The 25,606-nt window shown below is 62.6% G+C and overlaps 1 protein-coding gene across 1 annotated transcript in view; it reads right to left on the minus strand.

Moving 5' to 3' along the window:
* Positions 1–23,207, minus strand: part of ALPK1 (alpha kinase 1) — a 28,124-nt gene extending 4,917 nt beyond the window's left edge. The window contains exons 1-9 of the mRNA XM_054563712.1: positions 23,090–23,207; positions 21,050–21,204; positions 9,693–9,891; positions 7,608–7,667; positions 6,346–6,432; positions 5,707–5,783; positions 4,885–4,980; positions 3,568–3,672; positions 889–2,905 (exon numbers count right to left, since the gene is read on the minus strand). Of these exons, the coding sequence (XP_054419687.1) occupies positions 889–2,905; positions 3,568–3,672; positions 4,885–4,980; positions 5,707–5,783; positions 6,346–6,432; positions 7,608–7,667; positions 9,693–9,891; positions 21,050–21,204; positions 23,090–23,207 (2,914 nt within the window). The remainder of the gene's footprint in view (positions 1–888; positions 2,906–3,567; positions 3,673–4,884; positions 4,981–5,706; positions 5,784–6,345; positions 6,433–7,607; positions 7,668–9,692; positions 9,892–21,049; positions 21,205–23,089) is intronic.
* Positions 23,208–25,606: the final 2,399 nt, after the last annotated feature.

A 25,606-nucleotide genomic window follows, 5' to 3' on the forward strand; every position in this document is an offset into this window, starting at 1 on the left:
CTCAATAAAACTGGGAAAAAAAGGGGGGGAGTCCTGGCGCCTGACCCACAGCCCGCGGTGTCGGACGGGGCCCTGTGGGCGAGGCCCGAAAGCCCAAGGGCCCCGGGGCCACGTGGCTCCAGGACGGAGCCGGGCGACTTCAGACCCCAGGGTGCAGCGAGCCACAGGGCTGCTTCTGCAGGGCCCTTCGCTGTGGGTTTTTTTAAAATTTCAATCATCCTTCAGTGTCTTGGGCATTACAATGGGATCCTCTGGGCTGAGAGGAGAACGCTCTTTTGTTTCCTTCCCAGCGTCTCCACCCTCCTAAGCCGACCGGGGCCGCAGGGCACCCGGTGGGCGGGCCGCCGCAGGGGGAGCCTCGGCTGCTGCTCAGGCAGGAAGCAGCGCTGACCGTGTCGGGGGACACCTGACCCGTCCACTCGCTGGCCGAAGCCTCTTGGTGCGCAGGTATGGGAGCCTCTGCCCTCGGAAGGCTGGTGCTCCCCGAGTCAGACTGTCCCTGGGGAGCTGTGTGGAGGAGCTTGGAGCAAAACCGCGGCGTGTTAGTAAGAACGAAGGAGCAGACGCGGCGAGGAAACGGCTCCCGGAGCTGCCCGGAGCCCGAGTGTCCCCACATCCGCCAGGACTCTGTCTCCTGACCCCCTTGTGTGTCTATACAGCAAATCCCCAAACACCAGGCGGCCGAGAGGCCTCTAGTCCTGGGACCTGCAGAGCCCACCCACCTGTCAGGGTGCCTCAGGCCCCACTGCACATACCCCCCCATTCCCCTCCCATCCCCCCGCCATGGCAGGCCCATCTCCCCTGCACTTTGAGAGGCGAACGCAAGCCCCTCCCGGGCCCCCAGTGCGCAGGCGCCGCGGGCGCCGCGGCCGAGGCGGGCGCACTCACCGTAGGCCCGGTGGAGCCGGCTGGGCCTGAACACCCCCGTGTGCTCCAACCTCTGGAACAGCCACTCGTGCGTCACCCCTGCCAGGAGCCTTTCGAGGTCACCGGGCTGCAGGGTGCGAGCCTCGAGGGCCTCCTGCCTCCCCGCTCCTGCCAACGACACGAAAGAGCTCCCGCTGGAATTCAGGTAGGACCAGGGCTCGCCCCATTCGGAGGACCCGCTGGAAAACAGCAGGGAGTTCCACCCGCTCGCCAGGGACGAGCTGGAGCTGTGGCTGCTTCTGAGCACATCCGGCGCATCCCCTTCCTCGGTGGTGGTGCCGTCCCCGCGGCCCGCAGGGGCGAGGGGCGGCCTCGGGGTGCAGAGCCCGGGGTGGCCCCACTGCCCCGCGGGGCCGGGGAGCTGGCCCTGCTCGTCTGCCGTGGAGGCGTCGGGGTCCACGTCCGGCTCCGGGGCTGAGCCCCTGCACTGTCCCCAGTCCGGGCCCCGAGCGGGCCAGAGCGGAGCAACAGCGCCAAGGGCCACCGCGGGAGCCCGGCCCGGAGAGTCGCCCACGGCCCCCCGGGGGCCCCGGCGCGTGTCCCCTGTGCTGTCCGCAGTGTCCCCTTCGGGGTCCACCTGCGGGGGGCTCCCTGTCCATGTCAGTCCTGTGCCGTGGGTGCGTCCCCCCGCCTCCCCTCCACGCTCATCTCCGGCACCACAGCTGATCCCTGGAAAGTCATCGGTCGCTTTGAAGGGTTCTGCTCCTTGGACTGAAGGAGGCAGGACCGTGTTCCTGGGCCAGCCAGGGTCTGAGGACCAAGAAGCAGGCCCAGACGCAGGGCTGGGGTGAGCAGAAGCGTCTCTGGAGCCCGTAGTGGTGACTTCCTGCGTTTCTTCCCGCCGCCCCGCGCCGGAGGCCACGGACCTGCCCCTGGTGCCAGGAGGAGGGGCAGTGGCCAAGGGCACGCGAGATGGAGGGGACTCGGCGCTGTCCTCTTTGGACCCTGGGAAAGAGAGGCCACGAAGCTCCGAAGCCAACGAACACAGGGCTGTGCTCCCTTTGTGGCTCCCCTGCGCCTCGGCCGCGGGGCCCGGCGCGCCCGCCGGACGCTCTTCGCTCGGCTCTCCTCTGGCTGGGCTCCTGTCTCCGTGGTCACTCACCCCCTCCCAGCTGGTGCAAGAGCTGCCCCCTGAGAGCGCGTCCCAGGAGCTGGAGCTCTGGCTGTCACTCAGAGGAGCTCCCTGGCCGCTGCGGTGGCCCGGTGGTTCTGCCTCAGTCTCCGCATTGGGGTCCGAGGGGACTTGGAAGGCGTCCGAATGGGCCCAGCCTCTCCTTCCTGCCCTCCTGGGCACCTCCTGGTTGCCCTGAGCCACCCGGGAGGGGGACATTGCCCCGCCTGCCTGGGGACATGGCCTGTCCTCCGTGCTCACGGTCTCTGCACTTCTTGTGTCTGTTCTAAGTGCAGTGATGCAGACTCCTGGGTCTGCATCATTGTGTGTGCTTTTCTTGTTTTCACAAGTGCTTCGGAATACTTCACACACGGACGTGTGGTGCTGTGAATAGGTTTCGAGGAGCTTCTGGAAGTCTGCCGGCCCGTGCAGCATGGGCTGGTGTGGCCCACACGTGAAACCCGCCGGGACGTAAGCCCCGTCTTCTGAGACTGCAGAGCTCCGCACCTGCAAGTGGTCCTTCACCTGGGCAACAACGCACATGATGTCCCGAGCGAGAGCGGCTCTCTCCTGACTCCCGGCGGACACGGCGAACGCGTACAGCTTCCCCAGGGCCTCGCTGCAGAGCTGCCTGGCCGCGCGGCCCGGCCCCGTCTCGCCGTGCAGCTGGCGGTGCGCCGTGGCGAGGCCGAACGCAGCCCGGAGGAGGCTGTGGAGCTCCTGCCTCCCGGTTGCCGGCTCGCCGCGCCTCTGGGTGAGGAGGCCGATCTCAAAGGCTTCTCTGGCTTCCCTCAGGTGCGTGGCCCTCGCAGCCCGAGGACAATCGGCAGAGCTGGTGTATGACAACAAGCACGTGCCACGGATGTTCTGAGAAAACACCAACCACAAAATTAGGCGTGGAGCCGAACGTGGGCGGTAACCCAGGGGACCGCTCGCTCCTGGAGAGCAGCCCTTAGAACACGGAGGAGCAACATGCGCGGGGGCGCATGACGCCACGCAGGCGCCGCGGGCACGCTCAGAAGAAGGTGCCCTCGAACCCTGAACGCAGTCCTCCTGGTGCACGCGGAGGAGGGCCGGCCGGGGCACTGGCCGGAAGGAGCTCCCCGCTGGAGCCCCAGACCCTGCAGCCTCGGGTTTTCCGTCAGTGCTGCCGCAAACGGCGTCCGCAGGGGCTGGGGCAACAGCCTCTTGTGCAAATCAGGCTGCTCTGCAGAAACGCAGCGCTCACGCAGCGGGAACCGCAGACGAGCGGCTCCCGGAGCCCCCGTGTGCTTGGGTCACCTGGGCAGCGTTTCAACGCTGAAGGTCTCTGGGAACCAACCCCAGAATCTGGGTGCAGCCCAGGGGCGTGTCTTCTGAAGAGGCTCCCTGGTGAGTCCCAAGGGCTGGGGACATGGCCATGGGGCCGGCGACACCCAGTCCTCAGGGGAATTAGCGGGGCCCGCCAGGGTGTCCCCACCCTGCCCCATGAAACCTCCGCCCGGGAAGTCGGATCCCGTGCGTGGCCGTGGCCCCCGCGCCCTGCTTACCATGGCCGTGAGCACGAAGAGCGGCGTGTAGGGGCTGAGGGCGGCCGCCAGCTTGCAGGCCTCGGCAGCCGCCAGCAGGCGGTGGTCCCCGTCCCTCAGCAGGCCCTGGGAGAGAGCAGCCGCAGCGACAGGCGGGCTGTGAGGGTGGGTCTCAGGGATGCCCTGCCCCCCACCACTTGAGAACTGGGTCACGAAAGAGTGACCCCTCCCATACCACCCCCACCCCAGAGAGGGCCCGGCGTGGGCAGCAGCTGTGGCGCAGGCGGCACCGTCCTCGCTGACGGCCCTGGCGGAGCTCCGCACGTGCCGTGGCCGGGTGAGCGGCCGCTTCCTGAGTTGTCCTCGGCAGAGAGCCCTTGGACCTATGGATTCCCGGCAGCTAAGTTTTCTCTCTTCATTTTAGAATCACGCACGGAGCACCTTGGTGGGCGAGGTGCTGCGCTAGGCACGAGGACGGGCAGGCGGGGAGCTGCCGGGAGCTCGCTTTCTGCTGGGGGTGGGTCTGACCCAAGGGGAGGGCCACGCCTGCGGGCGGGGCTGGGAGGTGCAGGAGGGGGACAGCTTCGCTGAACAAGGGACAGGATCCTCCTGCCGCGTTTATCTGGCAGCAAATGCAACAGCTAAGGTTCCGATCACTGCGAGCAAGCTGTGTGTGTGTCCTCACGCTGCTGGCACAGAGCGCGGCCACCACCGTCACCTGGCACTTAACAAAGACGGCGACCTTGGTGACCGCATGACAACCTCAGCTTCTGCGCAGTGCGGGAGGGCAGGCCTGCGTCCCGCCGAGGGAGACCCTGAGCCTCGGGGCCGGGCTCTGCTGTGGGCGGCTGCCTTCGCGGCTGCAAACCGCACGCCGCCCTCAGCCCCTTCGGAGCTCAGCTCCTCTCTCCCTGAAATGGGAGGGACACCTTCTGCCCAAAGGGCTTCATGTGGCTCATACCCCTGCTTCCTGGGTTGTAAAGCAACGTACAAGCAGCAGGAATTGTTATCAGCGAGCCTAGTGGCCTCGATAGGCGACTGATGCTCTGCTTTGAACAGATGATGGTGGCACTTTAAAAATTATGACCCCTTTCCTCGGTCGTTGAGGGGGCCCAGGTGAGGAAATTGAGTTTTGCGATCATTTGAAAGCTCCTCCCCCATCACTGAGCGCCCATGGCAGGTCCGGGGCCGGGTGCTGGAGTAACACGGCCCACGGGACACACGGAACTGTCCCCTGCAGTGTGGACGCCGCCTGCCAGGGGAGACGCTGTGCTCCCTGACCCCGGCCCAGGGGACGAGACTGACCGTCCGCACCGTGGTGCGGCAGGCGATAGTTACCAAGTTCACCCGTGGGTTGTCTTTGAACTTCTCGTACTCTTGCTCACTCATGGACACGAAGAGGTCTGCCAGTATCCCTAACGATGTGGAGATGCCCTGTAGGGAAAGACAGACAGACAGACAGACAGACGGGAACTCAGGGTCGGTCACTGCTCTTGCCCTGGCCTGAAGGTGATCTGCCCTCCCTGAGGACGAGGGCCTAGTGTGATTGCTGTTCCTGTGACACGTGAAATACTCTCACACCCCGAGGACGCGGGTGCCGTGCCCACACAGCTCGTCCTAGTTGGGCTCGGCCGGCTCGCCCCACGCCGCGGGCTGCCGGCAGCTCAGGGGACACAACCCGATGTCTCTGCGGTGGGAGGACGTGCCCGGAGCTACAGAGAATGAACCGCCTGCAGGAAAGCAGGTCCTGCGTCTCAGCTTCTTGAATGAAGACCCCACGTAAATAATTAAGCGACGCCTTTGTCCACGCAACTCAAGGAAACAATTCTACGTACAACCAGCTGGGTGCTCTCAGCGTCACTGTGGAACCGCACAAGGCTCACCGCATAGTGAAGCAGACGCGTGACCGGCCCAGGGGACGGGCACATGTGGGCAGAGGGTCACAGGTCAGTGCAGAAACACTCACGATCGGCCCGGAGTCCAGCGCCAGCGAGAACAGAGCGAGCGCGGGAGCTGGCGGCCCAGGGCCGGTCCTGCGCCCACGCGGAGCCAACAGAACCAGGACCAGCGCAGCCGACGCGCGAGGAACCGGGTTGCGCCACAGGGGTCGGCCGCCCAGGACGAATGTGTGGAGGGAGGAGGAAAGGGCTCAGAACCAACCTTCTTATCCGGCTGAGGAAGCGCCAGGTACCCTGCGACTGAGGCCCACACCAGCTCGGCCGCCTCGGACCACATGCCTGGAAGGGGGACACAGGGGCACTGCTGGTGCTGGCTCTCGGGGCGGAAAGGAGACTCGTCCGCGCCCGTCAGAGAATTTCAGGCTGGGTCTGGCGGACGGACGTCGGTGGACAGCAATCTGCTTCCCAGTGTGTTCAACACGGGTGCCGGGGAAAGGGTAGGAGCCACCGTGCATCGTATGTGGTGTCATGTGTGCGAACACACAAAAAGTCACCTCCGGTGTTTGCAAGAATAACAATCACCTGCCTCTGTGACATTTTCAAACACTTCACTGTGTGCATGTTGGAGTGTAATTACGGTTCTGTAAACTAGGCTTGAAAACTCCTAAGTTCCTCCGCGGGTGAGCGGGGAGGGAGTCGGGGAGGGAGTCGCTAGTCAGGGGACCGAGGGTCCGCCTCCAGAGAGGACGCGGCGAAGCCCAGGGCGGCGCTCGCGACGGACAACCAACGGTCAGCCTCGGACTCAGCCGGACACGTTCGTCGCCCGAGCGCCCATCGCACTCCCGCGGCCCCAGACGCCCGCCCCGTTTGCAGGGGACAGGGAAGCGGCCGCAGCGCGCACCCAGCTTCTGCAGGACCTGCCCGCGGAGCTGCACGCAGACGGCCTGCACCAGGACCCGGTCGCTCTCGTCTCTGTACAGCCAGGTGCCTGTGAAAACACAGGAGAGAAGCGGAGGGAAGGCGCTCGAGGCGGAGCGCAGCCCCGTGCGCGATGTGTTGGGGATTCGCGGCTGCCCTTTGCCGGCGCCCGAGGCCCGGAACCGACTCCTCCCTCGGCCACCCCGGCCAGGCGCGTCCCTCCTCGGGGGCCCACGTCCTTGGACTCCTGAGCAGACAGCTCCTGCCGCGCACTCAGGCCTCAGCCTCGGCGCCAGGGCCTCCAGGGCGCCCCGCGCAGCGAGGCCCTGGCAGCAGAGCATGTGGGCGCGCGAGGGTAGGGGTAGGCCTGGCGCCCCGCCTGACCTGAGCGGGGAAGGTGGGCGCGGCTCTGGTTTTTGCTGTGATGAGGGCGGGGCAGGGACTCACTGGTGGGTGAATGTCAGCCAGTCTGGGTGACGGCAAAAGGCGGGGGGACGGGGGGGGGGGCCGGGGAACGGGCCGGGGCCAGGACTGCCTGCCAGACCCCCTGGGTCGCCCTCCTCACTGTTCTCCGACTGGCCGCCCTCTGTGTTCTCGCCCTAGCTGTTAATTCCGGTGTGCACGCCTGTGCACACGTGTGTGTGTGCATGTGGGGGGGTGGAGAAGGGGAGCAGGGGGGCCACAGCGAGGCCGTGGGGTGGGCACTCGTATCCCAACCGGCCTCCCTGCTGGAAACGTCTGCAGGTGTCAAGGTCCTGGGGGCCTTACGTCCCAGTACGTGGAACTTGAACTCCACTGGAAATTGTGTTCAACTTACTGGGAAACTTCTTGACCAGAAATTCAGACAAGATATTGGACACATTATGTGATTTGTTACCCAACCTTTAGGACTTGCTTCCTTCCATGTGTGATTAAATATTGAAATATTTTTATTAAAGTTCTCATGCTGCAAAGTTTATTTTCCCAGCCACTGAGCTGCTGTTCCCCGCAGTCCCTCCTGAGGCCCCGGGGCAGCTGCCGTCATGGGGCCACCCTCTCGACCACGAGGCCGGGGCATACGAGGAGCCTTGGTCACTGCATCCTGTTCGCTCTTAGTTAGAGACAGTGGTGGGCAGGGAGGGGAGTGCTTGGCCAAAGCCACCGCCCTCATGGGTGGCAGGTGGCGGGAACGGCTGAGAACGGGTCCCACGCTGGACCTCGGGGACCCGAGGCTGAGGATCGCGGGAGGGTGTGAACGCACTTTACCTGTGGCTCCGTTGTTGCTGATCAGACTGCTCAGGATATATTCCGCTTTTAATAGCTTTCCTGCAAAGAAGCAGCCGAAGGCCACACCATCAGCTCTGAGCGTGGCTTTAAGCACCGCCCCTGGGTCACGCTCTAAGAGCAACACACCAGAGCGGGGCGTGCGACTGCCCTTGGAAAGGTTCTGCTCTGAAATCTAGAACCATAACTTCATCATGAACGAAAAGGAGAAGACGGACTAAGTCCCAACAGTCGGCAAGGCCAGCAGCCGCGGGGTCCGGAGCTGCGGCCCGATGCACGCACAGGGAGGGGGCGCCGCGCGTGGCGCCCGCGGCTGGAGAGGGGAGGCAGGCCTCTCGGGGCAGAGGCGCTGCCCCAGGACAGGGCTCTCACAGAACCTGTTTCCAGGACGTGAAGTTTTAGGGGGCAGGAGGCTCTTTCTACAGTGTTTGCTTCTGTGAGTTATTACCACCCAGGAGGGGCCTAGCCCACGGGTGGCCGTTCCCGTGAGCAGGACACGCAGTCGTTTACCGCCTGCCCCGCCCTCCTCGCCGGCGCCGGCAGGCCCTCCGGGCCCGTCCCCTGCGGCTCCTCAGGCCTCACCGCCCGGGACCCTCGGCCGCCTGCTTGGGTTGCGGTGGCTGCCTGGCTGTCCATAGACCCTGAAGGGCAGTTCACGCCCCAGGTCTTTGCTCTGTTTCAGTCTCCCCACGCAGAGCAGAACCGTCGCACGCCCGCCCGCCACGGCCCGCTCCCACGTCACACCCAGCAACGGCACGCACAGCGAAGGCCATGCCACCTGCTGCCATCAGGAGGAGCGCTAGTTGTCCGTGTTCCCTCGGACCCAAACCTTATAACATGTCCCAGACCCGGGACGTTTAAAGGGAGGACTTTCTCCCAAGGTCAACTCCGTCCCTGTGGTCCATCTAGAAAAGCGAGCGATCAGATGTGGGCGCACTTCAGGATCAGCCGCAAGAACGGGAAGGGGCCTGGGCTTGGCTCGGAGGGCAGGGCAGGACCCAGAAGGCCTGGCGCTACATGGGACGAGCCAGTCAGAGGAGGACGCGTCCCGCGTGACCTCACCCACGCGTGGATCCTGACAAGCACACCGAGTGACAGAGAGGCAGACTCCAGAGGGCGAGCAGGCCGACTGTGCTGCGGGGTCGGGGCGGGGCCGGCGGGCCGGCAGAGGGAGGAGCAAAAGAGAAAACAGGAGGAAGCCTCAGGGATAGGGACAGCAGTGCGGTGAGTGTGGGGGGAGGGGCGTGCGGAAAAAATGCAACGGAAGTAAATTAAAAAAATTAAAATTAAAAAAAGGAAAGCGAATGGGCTCGGGCATTTGAAAGGCCCCTTTCTGCCCCGTCCTGTCTCCTCGGTCCCTCTCTGAAGTCAGCTGTCCTCCCAGTGAGTGTCGTCAGTACAATTCCCGTCGAAGGGAATGCAGTGAAGACGCATTAACTGCTTACGGACCTGAGTCCCCGGAACAATAACGGCAGCTAAACCGTTTCTGAAAATAAGCCAGTCCTGCTCCCGGGCTGGGCAGCTCCCACTTTGGTCCTTTACTCTCCTCCTCGGAAACCAGGATAGCAGGCCACGCGTGCAGCCCTCACGGTCCCGGCGTGGGACTGCTGGGCCCCGTGGAGGGCGACTGGCTGGCCCTGGCGGAGCCCCTCCCCCACTGCGCCCGAGGCGCACTCGGGGCCTCCTTTTCTTTCATTTGCAGTGACAGGAGTGACAGGGGCGTTCCTCTCCGCGCCGCGCCCCGAGGGAACCGGGAACCGGGGCTGCCCCAGTGCTGGTGAGCCCTCCCTAGGGAGACGGCGGCGGAGGGAACGGGGAGCTCTGCTCTGCTCTCCAGGCTCCTGGTCAGGGGCCCGGCGACCCGGATCCCCTGTGTGAAAGCAGCAGGACGGGCCTGTCCGGAGACAAAAGCTCCAGTTGGTGCTCCCCACAGCCTTTCACAACGGTCTCCGCGCTCTGGCTCCCTTTATGCCGCGTCTTTGTGCTGGGGATGGCGGCCAGGGCAGGCAGGGCCCGCAGGACAGGGGGCCGCGGGGCGGCCCAGACGGGAGGGGCGGGCGCGCCTACCTGCGTTGACCGACACGCGGGCCTGGCGGATGACCAGCTGCGGGGCCATCGGCGCGGCCGGCCACAGCGTGTGCAGCGCCTTGGCCACCTGCAGGGCTTCGCGGGACGCGTCAAGCCCATACAGCAGCCGGTCGCTCACGAACAGGATGGCCGCCGCGGTGGCGTAGTCCCGGGCAAGGATGGAGGCCTTCAAGGACACCTGGAGGTCGTGAAGGGACACAATGAGCTGGTGAGACCGGGCGCCTGCCCCGCAGGGAAGAAGGCGGGTCTGGGCCAGGCGCCTGGTCCCCCAGGTGTTTCTTCCCTCACGAGGACAACAACAAAGCCTCTGGAGCAGGAGAAGGGATGCCGTGTCAGGTCACTGAGCCGAGGGGAGGGAAGTAAGGAAAAGTCCAGTTCAGCTGCGGGATAAACAGCACTTGTCTCCCTCCATTTCCCCGTCCGCTCCTCATACAAACAGTAAACGCGCACGTGAGGTCTGTCCGGAAAAAACCCAGCCATCGTTAATCTAATGAGAACAGTGCGTGTGACATTGACGTCACCCGGCGGCCAAGGAGAGGGGACTGGAATGCACACGTGTGAATAATGACGACTTCACTGTATGAGCCAGTGGGGGTGCTGGCTGCCCGTGAGTGAGCATGTGCCCTGTGCGACGCTCACATTCAAACTGACTGAGCGTATAGAGCAACAAATCTGCATCAAATTTTCCATTAAGCTTGCACATTCCTCCCTGGACACTGTGTGGATGATTCAGAGGCCGTAGCCATGGGCGCCTGGTGATTGGCAGCTTCATCACGACAACGCTCCCGCCTCATGCATCGCATCTTGTGCAGAGGTTTTTGACAAAACATCCAAATCACCCCGCAGACTCAGCCCCCCTACAGCCCAGATTTGGTGCCCTGTGACTTCTAGCTTTTCCCAAAACTAAATCACCTTCGAAAGGGAAGCGATTTCAGACTGTTGATGAGATTCAGGAAATACAATGGGGCAGCTGATAGCGACTGGGAGACCTGTGTGAGGTCCCAGGTGCCTAGTATGAAGGAGATGTCATTGTCCTCTGCACAACGTTTCTTGTATCCTATATCTTCTTCAATAAATGTCTCTTTTTTTAGGATTCCATGGCTGGACACCTTCTGGGCAGACCTCGTATTACCAAATGACACGAGGTAAACATGGGAAGTGCCCCTTCGTTTCCCAACTCATTTTCTGCCTCTGCCCCGTGACCCGGGCGCAGGGCAAGGGGCGGCCTGATCCGGCCCACACGCCGGGCGCGGCACCGGAGCTGCTCTGGCTGGAGGAGGCGGAGTCCTCTCTGCTCTTGCGTGACCCGTCTCACTGGAAAGCCACCCTGTCCGTGCTGTCGGGCTTGGCCGAGCGATCCCTCTGACGTCACCGGAAGCCCCCGGCTCTGGGCCTGTGGGCGCCAACCCCTGGGCTCTGACACTGAGCGACATCTCCCAGGCAGCCTTGGCCAGAACGAGAGGTGCTGCTTAACTTCGCGTCTGTCTGAGGCTCCTGCAAAGGGCTCCTCTTCCCGCCGCCAGGATGCAGGCGGCGAAGGCCAGACCCGCCCAAGGGCCCGTCATTCTTGGTGCCCGACAGACCACAGCCTCCGAAGGGCGACCGCTCTGCCCCAGGCCCTGCCTGTGAAGCAGCTGTGTGTCCAGCTTCTGGGCTGTGACCCCACCTCCCCACCCCACCACCGGCTGCAGGCTAAGCTGGAGCACCTGCGCCACACCTGGCTCCGTGGCCCTTTGAACCGGCTTCCAAAAAGGGAACCTGTTCATCTGAACTAAGAGCTTCCAGGTCCCAGGACAGAAAGCAGCAGGAAGGAGGGTTGCTCAGGCACCTGCGGCCAACACCTGAGTGAAGGTCCGAGAACAACGGCCGCAGGCCAGGCCGCCTTATTGTTGGCGCGGTCCCCCACCCTTTCGTCCCATGTGTGTCTTCGTCATAATGTGGCTTCAGAATAAAACGCGCCCCATCCATGAGTTTGCGCAAGCGAGCCCCTGTTCCCACCAACTAAAAAATCGAACTGAAACGGAAATGCTCAAAACTCTATCAGGGAATGTCAAATGAACCATCAATCTGAAGAACGCAAGTTTTTTATTTTTTAAATATGTCCTCAACTGAAGACATGCTTATTGATTTTAGAGAGAGGGAAAGGGAGGGAGAAAGAGAGGGAGAGGGTCGCCAAGGTGAGAGACATCGCTTGGTCGCCTTTCGCCCGCGCCCCGGCCGGGGCCCAGCCATGCAGCGAATCGGCGGCCTTTCAGTTTGCAGGACGAGGCCCCATGAAATGAGCTGCTCAGCCCAGGGCCAAGGAACACAGGTTTTAAAGGAGAACGATTCATTCATTCGACGTCCATAGAATGAATATTCAAAGATGGGAAAGAAACGATGCTTCCTGCCTGCCCCGCTTTGAGTGCTAAGGCTGGTTTCGGTGGGGCCAGCCTCTGGCCCGCAGCCTCTGCTGCTTTCTGTGGAGCTCGTGGCTTCTGCTGAAACCTGCCGGGCTCCCTGCCATCTCATCTAATGTTATTGCAACCAAAACACCTGAGTAAGACAGGGAACCTGAGGCTGAGAGGTCACGTGGCTTTCCAACGTCATGAAGTCGAAAGGGTCCAGCCCGGAAGGAACTCAAGCCTCTGTCTTTTGCTCTCTCTCGCTCTTTTTTTTTTATTATGGTCAAAACACAAAACATAAAACGCACCCTCGTCACCATTTTTAAGCGTCCACGCGAGCAGTGTAAGGACGCACCTGTTTGAGTCAGTTTTCTGGAACAGTTCCGTCCGGCAAACACAAACCCTAAACCCATTCAAGATCCCCTTTCTCTTTCTCTTTCCAGCCCCGGGAAACCACCATTTTACTTTCTGTTGTTATGAATTTGACTATTCTGGGCACCTCAAATAAGGGAAATCGTACATTTTTGGGGTTTTTTTTGTGGCTGGCTCACTTCGCTGGGCACACCGTCCTCTGGGGTCACCCCGTTGCGGCAGGGACGGGGCTCCCTGCCCTGGAGGCTGACAGCACTCCCTGGTACGTGTGGGCCACGCACTGCGGGTCCATCCACCCGGCACCTGACGTTTGCGTGGCTTCAAGCGCCTGGTTATTGCGACGAGTGCTGCAAATGCCTCCTTGAGACCCTGCTTTCAGCTCTTGGGTAAATCCCCCCGGGGTGGGGTTGCTGGACCTTTTAGCAGAGGATGCGCCATCACTGTTTTCCGTGGAAGTCACACCACAGAAGTCACCCCCCACCCCCGGCCCCTGGGCGCGGAGCTCGGGTCCCCAGTGCTGCGCTGCCTCAGGCTTGGAAGGACTATGGAGCGGACGCTCTGCGCGGCGCCTGGTGTGTTGTGGGTGCTGAGTGAATGACAGGGAAAACTAGGGGACAGGAAAAAGTCGCCTCGCGCATCCTCACGGCCGTGCATGACGAAACTGAGACACGCAAAACCGGCCTCCCGAGTTCCTGCCAGTGGATCTTCCAACAGAGTAAAAAGGAAGCAACAGCCACGCACCCAACACCTACAGGGCTTATCTGAGAAAATGGCCAAGTCTCCAGGTTTTAAAAGCTCTCTCCTTCTCTTCAGCCCTTCTGAGGTGTGTGGTTGCTGGAAACCGAGAGGAAAGGGGGTGCGGGCTGTGGCAGGGGTGGAGGCACCCCGTCCCCCACACGTGCGGGAGGCTCTGGGCCCCGTCTTTGGGGGCCGCACACCCCACTCTGGGCCCCATGAACACGCCGAGCCTCCGGCGTGGCCTCATCTGTTTTCCCTCCTATTCTTAATAGATTGGCGCACAAAAGCCTGAGAGAGGGTGACCTGCCAGACAAAGGCCCTTTGAGCTCCTTGGAAAGTAGACTTGGAGGAGATGGAAGGGGTCCAAGTGGCCCTATTATTTCCACTTGCACTAATTAGACATTTTTCTGTCAGCCATTGAGCACTGCTGAGAGGCCAAACTCGCTGAATTCACTTCTAAAGTGTTTACAGAAGTTTGCATCTGTTTGTGTCTCTTCAGGAGGAAAATAAGCACTTCAATAGCTTTGTGGGAACCCGAAGGAAGCCGGGCTGGAGGGCCGGCCAGCTGCATAGCTTAGCTCCCGCCCGGCCGCAGGCCCAGGGGACGCGGGGGAAGCGGGGGACGCGGGGGCGGCCGGCCGCAGGCTTGTCGCCCCTTCCGACCCGCGCCCGCTGGGCAGGACGCGCAGACTGGGGGCTTCGCTCGCGGGGGCTGGCAGAGCAATCAACGCCCACTCTCATTTGCTGCCAAGGGCAGGGCAGCACATTCCCCAGCAGCAGAGCAGAGCCCCCAGCGCCCCGGGAAAGGCCCAGGACGCGGGAGCCATGACAGAGGCCGGAGCGGGCGGCCGCGGACACGGAGGAGCGGCCCCCACGGGACACGGCTGGTCCTGCGCAGTCACGTTCACTCCAAAGAGCGCCCTGCCCCGACAGGCCGCAGCCCACTGCCCGCGGGGCAGCCTGGGAAAGGCGGGCTGGCGCCCGGACTCCGCCCGGGCCTCCCGGTTCGGGCTCCTGGGCTCAGGACCGACCCGCCGCCGCCGGAGGTCTCGCAGGCACAGCCCTGTGGGCGTGTCGCGGCGCCGGGACCCAGCGCTGGCCCCGCCACGGGAGCTCGAGACACGAAGGAGCCGCGACGCCGTCCTCCATTCTCCCTCCGCGCCGACTCGGGGAGCCAGTCCACGCGGCCACAGAAGTCCACGCCCGGCGTGGGGGCGGGAGCTGTGTGTCTGCGGCGACAGGCCACACGCGGCCCCTCCGCAGGCGTCTTTGGGGCGGAGATTCGGGTTCCCACTGCGTTTAAGGCACAAAGGGAGCTTCGGGGCGGGGAGGCTGAGTCAGGTGCTGAAGGACTTAAACTCCGCCCGGAGGTTCAATGCACCCCACGACTGAGAAAGTGCTGAAGGGCCCCCTCAGGGCTCCGGCTGAGCGGCCGCGAGGAGCCGTGTGCCGTGCGCACGGCGGCCTGCACCCGCGCCGGCCCCTCCTGACGCCCAGCAACCGCGGATCCGCCAGGGGCTCCGTCGCGAGGGGCTCCCGGCAGTGACCGCGGCAGCTGATCGCACGTGGGGGGCGGGGCCTCGGGAAGCCGTTGGGCGCCGCCGGCCCAGGAGCAGGGGGCGGGAGGCTCCGCCGCGGAGCCCTCTGGGAGGCGGGAGGCGGCGGGGAGGGCGCGAAGGGCGCTGCGCGCGCAGAACTGCAGCCGGGAGCCCGCCCACCTGCTGGAGGGGGAGGGACGGGGCGGGGGCGGGGGGTGGACGCTTCCCCGGCCCGTCCTTCATTTTCCCGAAACAACACGCGGACTCAAGCACTTTTGGAAAATAGTTATAATCCCCTTTTCTATCTCAATACCCACGGCTCCCCCCCCAGATCTACTGCAGATGACGCCTGTCTGTTTAAAGAAAAAGGAAGCAGTGCCGAATCCGGCAGCCGCCTGCGCCTCGGGGACCCAGGCCCCCGCGAGCCTGACCTCTGTCCTGCAGGTCGGGAAGGCCCTGGTGCCCCAGCGTCGCTCCAGTGCCTTTGGCATCCACAGCGGCTCGCCTTGCGCCCGAGCCCTCCGCGCCGCCCCTCGCCCCGCTCCCCACCTCCCCCGCGGCGGTCGGACCGGAGCACTGGCCGCACGAGCAGTCTCCCGTCGCAGGCTCAGGCCGCCCACCCTGTTCGCAGTCCCCCCCCACCTTCTTCGGGGACACTGGGCTGCACGCGCCCGCCTCCTCTTCCACACCGTTCATTCCCTCGTCGCTGCGGGGCCCTTCTCCCCGCGGACAGACGTGTCCCGATGGCTTCCTGGTCAACACGCTCCCCCGAGCCGTGCGCCCCTGCCTCCGTCGGTCCGGCACAGTAACGGGAACACGGCCAGCCCGGGGCTAACGCACAACAGGAGCACGTCTCGCAGCTCCGAAGGCTGAGGCCCAGGCCGGGCCGCGCAGTTCGCTGCCTGGTGAGGACCAGCCTCCGGGCCCACAGGCGGCGCCTTCTCGCCGTGTCCCTCGGGGCCTTTCGCACAGGCAGTGACCCCGCTCAGCAGGGCTCTGCCCTCCTGGCCTCATCACCCCCCAGGGCCCCACCTCCACACCCACCACCCTGAGGGTTAAGTTCCAAGGAGTGAACTTAGGGGACACCAGCGTCCAGGGCACGGCAGCCTCCCTGCAGCTCCGGGTCCAGGTCTCTGCACCTTCACAGCCGGTCTCCAAAGCCGCCGTCCGCACCTCCTTCCTCCAGCTGCCCCTCACGCTGTCGCCCCCACCCTGGCCCCCCTCGAACCCACCCTGCGAGGTGGCCGACAGCCTGCCGACCAGTGGCCGCTTGCTGATCCTCGTCTACTTCAACCTCCTAGCAGCGTCTGCTGGTGACAGTCACCCTCCGCGAACCACGTGACTTCTGGTGTTTCACGCAGTCCTGGCGATTCTGAAAACGCACCACAGTCGCCGTTTGACGTCCTGATAGCGAAATTCCGAGAGAGGCTTGAGTGCTCTGTTTGATCTTAGCTTCTGCCCATCCCGCCTTATGCTGCTGCCGCGGTCGCGTCACGATCCTGCTGCACCGGTCTGGCCCCGGGCCGCGCGCTCTGTGAGTCCCGCGTGGGCGACCGCAGCCGCTCCGCGCCCTCGCCGTCTCCTCCACTCGCCTGTGAAGCGGCGCGCAGGTTGCTACCGCTCAGGGACGCCGAACGGAAGCCGCCGCCGCCCGCGACGAGACGGCCGTGGAGGAGCGGCAGGGGACTCAGACCCAGACCAGGCCCCAAGCAGCGTCTCCAACCCGGCCTGGGCCGCCTCGCTCTCCCTGGAACGTCCCTGTTAGCAGAACCGGCCCCTGGCCTCGGGCAGCTGCAGGCCCGGGGAGAGCCGTGTGGGCCCCGCGGCCCCGGGCTTCCTGCTCCGTCGCGGGGAAGGGCCGCAGCCGAGGGGATGAGGGCCTAAGGGTGCGGGGTGTGAGTCCGCAGCTGTGCGTGCGGGGAGGAACCGCGGAACCGTTTCTCGCCCTCCCTTCCGTGACTCCGGAGAGTCCCTCGCATTCAAGCACAGCAGGAGTAAATGCTTCATCAGCAGGGTCAGCTGTGCTGCAATCCAACCTCGTTTAGACGTCGCAGACGACAAGGTTCTGACGTGCGAGCACGAGGAACGGCTCCGTGCGGACACGGCGTCCACGCGTCGCCGCCGCCGCGTCCCTGAACAGCTCCCCGCCTGTGCCGCCGGCTGCCTGCCGCCGTCTTCGGGTCCAGGCGGAGGCAAAGGACGCCGCCCAGCTGCGAGCCCAGGAGGCTGGTGCGGCTGCTCGGCGCGGCGGGTCCCATTTCGCTGGCGGAGGCGGCCCCAAGGCCACGCCTGGGGGCGCTGAGCAGCGGGCTCGGAGCGCCTGCGCAGGCGAGGCGCCCACGGCTGCGAGGCCACGCGACCGCAGGCCTCCAACCGCGCGCGGCCGTCCCTCCCTTCTGGCGGTCGTGACGTGGGCGGGGCTTCTGCTGCTTTCGCGTTGATATCAGAGCCCCCGGGAAGCGCACGCCGCCCACGTCAACGGCAACGTCGGCCGCGCGGAGGAATGAACACGCGGTTGCATCCACTTTGCGTTCTGCGTCCTGATGAGGAAGAGCTTCGCCATGAAACCCAAAGCCCTGAGGGGAAGGTGCGACTTCCTGCGAGAACAGCAGGCGCTGGCGGAACCGCAGGCCGCAGACGCCGGCTCGCTTCGCACCCTCTGTTACCGACGGGAAGCCGGTCCCGGGATGAGCGGCTCTCACTTCGCGTTAAGGACAAGATCCGACCCAGAGCTGATGCGCGGGGGAGCTTCGCCGCCGCCGCGGGCCTCCGCCCTGCAGCGCTGGACACAGCGGCCGCTGCTTTTCCACCTGCTCCGAAGTCCACACTTGAGCTGTCTCTTCCTAAAGCCACACTGCAGGGTTCGACAGCACTTCCCTGCCATCGGGTAAGGACCAACTCTCCTACTCATTCTCGTTTGCGCTTTAATCCTTGATCCATTCCGGGTGTAAGTCGTCCAACAATGAAAATATCAACAACTTAAAGCACCAAGAGTATCTGAAAAGGCATATTAGAAAAAAAATTGTTCTGGAAGCTGAATTTACCGAACTTGATTTATCCACAGATTTTTCGCCCGCGGTAGCATTAGAGAACAGCTAAGCCTTTATTTTCTTGGTCTCTCTTGAAATACCACGAGGCAGCCTGGACACCCCCAGCGTCCGTGGCACGAAGGCCGATGGGCGACCCACGGTCACAGCTGCAAAGCTGAAGAGGACGTGGACGAAGGCCCTTGTTCTGAGCCCGCTTCCTCTCCTTGAACGCCCCTGCAGCCACCGTGTCGTAAACACGGCCGCGGGTCCCGCGCAGGACCCCGGGGGCAGGTTCCCAGGGAGCCAGGCCAGGTGTCTGCCTGGCCGCGCCCCGCCTCAGTCCCCGGGGCCCAGGCCGCCCGCCCACGCACACCCTGTGTCCACCTCTCAGGAGCTGTGTTTTCATATCTTCTTCTCATTGCGTAGAAATTGTTCTTTCCAGAAAAGGGAAGGTCGTTGGAAACAAAGGTGGCGTCCACGCTGGGGCCGGGCAGGCCCTTGCGGCCGGGCGGGCGCCTGGGCAGAGCCGCGCCCGCCTGACACAGAAGCTAAATGCCTTCAGTACTTTTGAAAACTCCATCAAAGGTTTCCCTGAATGATATTTGTAAGAGCCTCACTGTTCTCTTTCAGAAACTGAGACGCCTACCCTGGCACTTGAAAAAATTGCTCGTGCTTTTCATCTCTCCCTCTCAGAGTGTAAACATTGTTGTGAGTGAAAAGAGCTGAAGGAGAGCTTACTTTCCCTTGAAATTTTATTTTTAAATAAGAGAAGGAGAAAATCCTTTTTCTTACTAATACTAATAATACAGGTCAAAGTGTCAGGCGATATACAATTAAATAGAAAACAAAAAGTTCCCCCTCTTTTCCCACTGCACAATGGCCGGGATATAAATCAGCGATGGAGATGGAATCACACTTCAAAGCCGCGGGGCATTTCTGTGGCTGAGGAGACGGTCGGGGGATGGTAACCCTGGGCGGGAGGGCGTCCCTGAATCGTCGGAAACGAGCGCGAGCCGGGCCGAGGTCCCCGCAGCCTGCGACCCGGGATCGGCTTTGTCTGCTGAGGGCAGCTGCAGTTATCAACAGATGTTTTCGCAATAAGTAACTGGTATCATCCCGGAAAGGGCCCGCCTCCCTGGGGAGAGGGCACGGCGCCAGGAGCCCACCCGGCCTCTCCGGCCGCGTTCACCTCCCAGCGCCCAGGTCCCGGGGCGTCCGCAGGCGTTTCTCAGGGACAGGGGGGCCGGCTTCGTGTGGCGGGGAGGGACGGCGGTCCCCTCCATAAGCTTCTGCCTGTGGTCACACGCCGGAGGGTGGCAGAGAGGGTGGGGCCGGACGGGGGCAGCAGGGAGGGCGGGCAGCCAAGCACAGAACTCGCACCTCGCTCTCGATGGAGTTCGGCCTCAGAGAGGGGCGCGTGAACGTCAGCCACTTGGGCCTGTGGAGAAGAGGTGTCTGGGACGCGCCTTTTTCTTAAGTGTCCCGTTGGCTCTGCTCTGGGAAACTAACAAACACACCATGTTGACACTCTGTGTGTGATGATGATTTTTAAAAGGAGGAAAAACATTGTAGGGACTGAGTCACGTGAGGAAAAAAGTTGTAGAAAGCTTAGATTTATGAAAAAAGATCCCCCCGATCCCCACCCCACTGTTCTCTCAGGACAGGGGCCCCCCAACGCTCGCGTCGCGGCACCCGAGGGCCTGCCTGACGCTGGGGGACAGGCCCTGGGCCCAGGGCCTTTGACAGGGTGGCAGACGGGCCCAGGAGCAGGTGTCCCCATGCTTCCAGGTGACGCTGCCCCTGCTGGGCACGGGCTCCCGTGCAGCGTTTCTGCCTCTGCCCTGCGCTGTCTGGGGACACGGTGGCCTTAGCCGCACGTGGCTACTTAGGTAGAAACGGAAATAATATTAAATAAAACTTTAAACAACCCACTCTGCAGTCTCACTCGCCACCTCTCAAGCGGCTGCCTTCAGGGCGAGCCGCCCCGATGCCCGCACCTGGGCCCCTCCAGGGACAACCGGGGTGCCCCCACCCCCGCCTCACTGGTCTGTCCCCTGGGCTGGGCCAGCTCCCTGCTCCGCACGCAATGTCCTTGGGGCAAGGGGGGGCGACAGAGGCGACAGTCGCCGGAGACCTGTTTGGAGAACTCAGTGAGACGCCACCTGTGCGGGCCGTTTGCAGACGGCGCGGTGACGTGTGAAGGACGTGGCCCAGTCCGCGCGGCTCTCGAGCCACCGCTCGGCGCCCGGCCCAGCCTCGCCCCTGCCCGGCCGACCGCTCGGCTTTGCCGCAGCCCCTCTGCCTAACCCCCCTCTGCATTTTTCGGGGGGTCTGGGGTAGGTGGGGGTTTCATTGCTGCTGTGCTGTGTGTGTAGACCAGGGTCTGTCTTGGATTTGTGTTCTGAAGGCAAAGACAATGTCTACATTTATTTGGAGAGGACCCCAAACACATTCCCGGGTGAACTTCTAACATAGAGAGTTTAGGATATCGCCATTGCCTGTCATTCCTGGTCTCCAGACAAACATATTTTTATGTGAGAAAAAAACGCACAGGAGCTCGTACACTCCCTTCCTTGACAGCATCTGAGACAAAGTGGACGAGGAACGACGCTTCCGGAAAGGCAGCCAGTGCCGCGGAGACTCCCTCAGGCCCTGCGTGGAGCGGGGCCCACACGGCTGGGCTCCGCCCCAGGCCCTGCTGTGCCCGCCTGGGGTGGGGGGGCGTGTGGCGCAGGAAGGAGCCGTGGCGGCTCTGGTGCAGCGGGGGCTGCGGGGCGCCGGGCCGAGCCGGGCGTCACCGCTCTGACCGCAGCGGCGGGAACTTACTGAGGGGCAGGAGCAGGCTCACGGCTGTGAGTACGGGGACACGGAGCTGCTGCTGCTTTCATGATTTATTAATGACTGCATTATTTTCCATACGAGCAACTGTGAACCTGCTTTTGCCCCACCCTGTCCTGAAGCTGCCCAACTTGCATAGGTGGCCTTTGCAAACAGAAACGCCACGAGGCCCGGTGCCAACAGGCTGCTGTCCGGCCCGCGCGGCGTGCGCTCCAGGGCGGCAGCTTCAGCTCGGCCGCCGGGCGGCCCTCCCCTCACTTAACCTGGTTCCTGGCAGCGGGCCCCCCGGGCGGCAGTGCTTGTCTGAGAGTGGCTCCCTGACATTAGTCAGCCTGGCGGAGGTGACCGAGGGCGCCCCCAAGAAATCCCATCTCTTGCACCACGGACGGCGAAACGCCGGGGTGGGGGCCGGGGTGGCCGGTGGTGTGGGGCCCTACCAGCAGCGGCTGCAGCCAGGCTCCGATCACGTCCTGCAGGTCGATTCTGTCCTCCGGGCCCACGGTTTGTTTGTACTGCCACCTCTCAGGCACGAAGGGCCACTTCATGTCCTTGGCCTCCTGGATGAGGGTCCTCAGCTCGCTGGGGAGGGGAGCTGGAAAGGTCAGAGTTCAGGTGAGGAAATGGCTCTCAGAGAAAAGGCTTGAGCTTCCCGTGTTGCGCCGAAGTGCCTCGTGGCGGAAGCACCCCTGCCCCCTCCCAGAACGACGGCGGTGCCCGGCGGGCCTGCAGGTGAATGGGGGCAGCGAGGCATGAAGCCAGGTTTAGCAGGAAGCAAAGCACTTCAGTGGCTATCTCTGCATGAGGAATCAGAGACAGGGACGGAGGAAACATTATTTTCCCTGTAAAGTGAGAAAGGGCCTGAGTCAGAGTGGCATTCGGGGCCGGTGGCAGCTGGGGACGCAGGCTCTTTGTTCTCCAAGCCTGACCTCCCCCGCACTTTCACTGCGGACGCCCCCGGATGCAGCCGGGGGTGGTCTGAGTGCTTCACAGTTGCAGATCTACTTATTTCCCTAGTGGCCACCCGACCTAATTCTTGATACCAGTCTGCGATCTCCTATCCAGACTTCGTAGACCCAACAAGCTCTGGGGACGTGCCGGTTTTTCTTGAGTGTGACCCCCAGAGCGACTCGAAGTGACTGGAGGCTGTTTCCAGCCACGCTTACCGCAGGCTGAGCCTAGCCAAAGGCTTTGCTGCCAAAACGGTCATGCCTGGCTCTCGGCACCGCCCAGGCCCTGCTGGGGAGCAGGTCCCCGCAGCCACAGGCACAGTGCGCCCTGAGCGCGTGGACACTCGGTCCCGGGGCGCAGGTGCGACCCTCTCACGGCTGCCAGCCAGGCATCTCCAGGTGTCTGTCGTGTGAACACCGCAGACTCCACGCCTCTGAGACAAGGCTCAGCGTCTCTTCCACCCCCAGCTCCGTGTCCCCTCTCACCCGCTGCTGGGACGGCCCTCTGCCCACACCCTGTGACACCAGGTCTGTCTCCTGGGCCGTTTGCTATCTTCCTGCCCGAATCTAACTGGGCTTCACCTCTGCGGACCCTGATATCCACTGTCCCTCTTCATCCCAGCGACTCCTGCCTGCCTCTCAGCCCTTCCACGTCTGGCGGCCTTGTTTTCCTGAGACGGGGGCCCGGTGCTGGCCTGCGCGGAGTGCGGCAGCGGCGCCCACAGCCTGCCCCCCACCCCCGCTCCGCGTGGGTGCTGGGAAGCCACGGGCGCACCCGCAAGCTCGTGGGAAGGAGACCCAGAGCCTCTGCTCATCACCATCAACGATGGAGGGTGTGGGCGCGGGTGCAGGTGCCCCGTGTGGGGCCCACCTCTGTGAGGAGCAGGAGGCGCTGCAGACAAGGACAGCAGCGAACGCACGTGCGAGGGACACACCCAGAAATGCAGGGACATGTATTCTAATTAACCGGAACCTTAGGGAAGAAGGTTGTCTGCCAAAGCGGCTGCAGAGGCACCAAGCAATCTGCAGCTCCCCAGACTGACGGAAACGCCCGGAACAATGCCCCACCTGAGACTAAGGGCACTAAGCATGAAATGAGCAAAAGGCCCAGCTCTCCCACCCTGATCACCCTGCGAGGGGGTTATCTGCGCGAGCGCCTTTGTTGTACAAGCGGACGGGACTCGGCCTGAGAAATGTCCTGATGGCCCCGGACAGAGCCCGGGGGGGCGGGGTGGGGCGGGTTGGGGGGAACCTGCGCATCTATGGAAACCAATGGGGCGCAGGAGCCCAGTTTGAAAAAAGATGTGCGGCCGTTGACAAGCTGCTTCAGTTTTTTAATAATTGAAATCTACGGCACGGGCCACTCGCTGCCTTTGTTCTTCTCGAACTAAACTGTTTCCTGGGGCCTCCTGTTTACTGAAGCCTGAAATGAGAACTGACAGCAATTCACAGCGGCGAAGCCTCCGCGCCCGCGCGCACGGTCACCGGCAGGTGGGGGGTGGGGGGCAGGAGGGGCAGTGGGGGCCTCACCTCCGTGCGGCTCGTCCTCCTCGCCCTCCGCGCCCCGCGCCGGTGCCTCGCGCAGCTCGGCCAGCAGGCGCCCGCAGTCCTCCAGGAGCGCCGCCGCGGCCCCGCGACGGTCCTCCATGGCCCAGGAGGCTGCGTCCCAGCCGGCTCGTCACCTGGGAGAAGACACGAGTCTCAGTCAAGGAGGCCCTCGCGGGAGAGCCAACTACCTGCAAGGCCACGCGAACGCGCGGAGGGGCAGGGCGGCCCAGATGGTCGGGCCTGGTCTTCCCGCAGGCCTGGCGGAAGCTGAGACGCCACGCGGTGGCCTCGGAGTGAGCGCCCCCCGGTACCGGCCTGTGCGCCCTGCGGGTCCGCGCGGTCCCGCGACACCACCCCGCTGGCCTCCCGGGCCAGGCTGGGCCGCGGGGAGCCCGCCGCCCAGACGCAGCCACTGGGCTGGAGGTGGGGGCTCGGAACCAGGCTGACCCCCTGGGCGCGCTCTTCGTGCCCCTGGGACCAAGACAGGCGATGACAGATGTCACGGGGAAAGCCCAGTTTCCCAAACGCATCGCACAGATCAACGGGCCTCCTCCCACTGCACCTTGACCCACTTGTGTGAGGCTGACGCGTTTCTTCCGTAAATGCGACCGCATTGTAATGAGCTCTTACATTCAAGGCAATTCGGGAATGAAATGGCTTCCTGATGGGGAAAAATGCCTGACAAATGAATTTCAAAATGTATTTGATTAGCAAATCTTTTTGTCTGTCTGCCCTTTATTAAAGAAAGTGTATGATAAGCAGCTAAAAGAAGTGACTGTCTGCCTGACTTTTCTGGAACAGACAGTGGAGCCGCGGTCTGGCTTAGACACTGGGCATGGCAGGTGCAACGTTGTTACCACAGCAAGAGCGTCTGTGTGGGCCGCCTCCTGGCTTATCCGTGCCAGGAAGGAACCACCGAAAATGTGAAACACAGAACCGCCTGTGGGGTTGGACCAAGTGTGTGCTCACACCCAGCGGCCTTGCTTGAAGAAGTTGGCGTAAAGGTGACATCGAAAGCAGTCATTTTTTTCATCTTTTTTCTATTCTATGATGTAACAAGAACAGAAAATGAACGATGATCTAACTGTACAATATAAATGTTGTATTTTTTATTTCAACCTGGATGGTACGCATCCTGTGCTTTGAGTTTTATAACACACGCAAACACACACACACACACACTGTACAATGTTTAAGGATGCGACAGGCTTGTTTAATTGAAACAGTTGTGTGTTTGTGGGTGAAGGACAAGCAGGGCTCTTGGAGGCAGCATTCTTGTCACCTGGAAGAGCACCCACAGGAGGGAGGTGGGGAGGAGTTCGCCGCGGGGGCGCTGAGACGAGGGGGTTCCATCGGTCTCCCCTTCCCAGGCTGCGCTGCTGACTGAACGGTTTCCATGTTACTTTAAGCTCAAGTGTTTATGAGTCGCTGTTTTGCAGTACAAGCTGGCCATTCGCTGGCCTTCCCATGGAAAGAGCCAAGTGGCTAGAGCTGGTTGAGAGCCTGTCAGTGGACCAGAGAGCGTCCGAGGCCCTAGCTCAGCCCTGAGCAGGGAGCCGGTGGCCGTAATGGGAGGTCAGAGTGGAGACTGAGGACGAAAGCTGGAGGCCGAGAAGGTTAAGAACAAGTTTGCTCGGCCTGAGCGGCGAGTGAGCAAGTCACTCACTTTTCTTCAAGTCTAAATTAAAACAAGAAGCCCCGGCCACTGTGGCTCGGTTGGTGGGAGTGTCATTCCATAGACCGAAGGGTCACAGGTTTGATTCCCAGGCAGGGCGCAGACCCAGGCTGCGGGTTCAACTCTCATTCCAGGGGCACACGAGAAGGAGACCAGTCGGTGTTACTCTCTCACGTCAATGTTTCTCTCCCCGTCTTTCCCTCTTTCTCACTCTCTGGGAGCAACAGGGGAAAAATGTCCTCAGGTGAGGGTAGAAAAATAATAATAATGAAGCAAGGAGGGGGGTTCTCTTCCCTAAGGTCCTTTTTAAGACTTTGCTAGAAAGAGAGGCAGAAGGAGAAAGTGTGACCAGCTCAGCACAAGACATGAGACTGCTGTCATCGTACTGGCTCGTCACCCGTTGTCGGAGGGCACAGTGGAGGTTCACGGCGCAGCATCAGCCACTTGAGGTAGAGAGCAGCTTTGCATCATTCGGCCAAGTTGGGACAAAATTTAACATCTCTGTTTCTGCGAATGTTTTAAGCAGAGACAGTAGGTAGCGATGAAAGCAGAACCTAGAACCAGCGAAACAAGGACACCTCACAGCGTCCAGAGATAGTCACTGGCCGAGTGTCATTGCCGTGCAGGACGCCTGCGGGGCTCACAGTAGCGTCTGTGCTTGAGGGGTTGTTGGAACGATTGTTAAAGCCCTTCCAGGTCTTAAATCACTGCGTGGCAGCGACCTAGGCGCCCCGGGCTGTCGATGGCTGGAGAACAGCTGATTGTATTTACTGAAAAACTGGCTCCTTGGGGAACCCAGAGTTATTTTTTTTATGAGTAATATT

Source organism: Pteronotus mesoamericanus, unplaced genomic scaffold, assembly GCF_021234165.1.
Source record: "Pteronotus mesoamericanus isolate MK-2021 breed Mesoamerican mustached bat unplaced genomic scaffold, CSHL_Meso_final contig_163, whole genome shotgun sequence".
Lineage (NCBI taxonomy): Eukaryota > Metazoa > Chordata > Mammalia > Chiroptera > Mormoopidae > Pteronotus > Pteronotus mesoamericanus.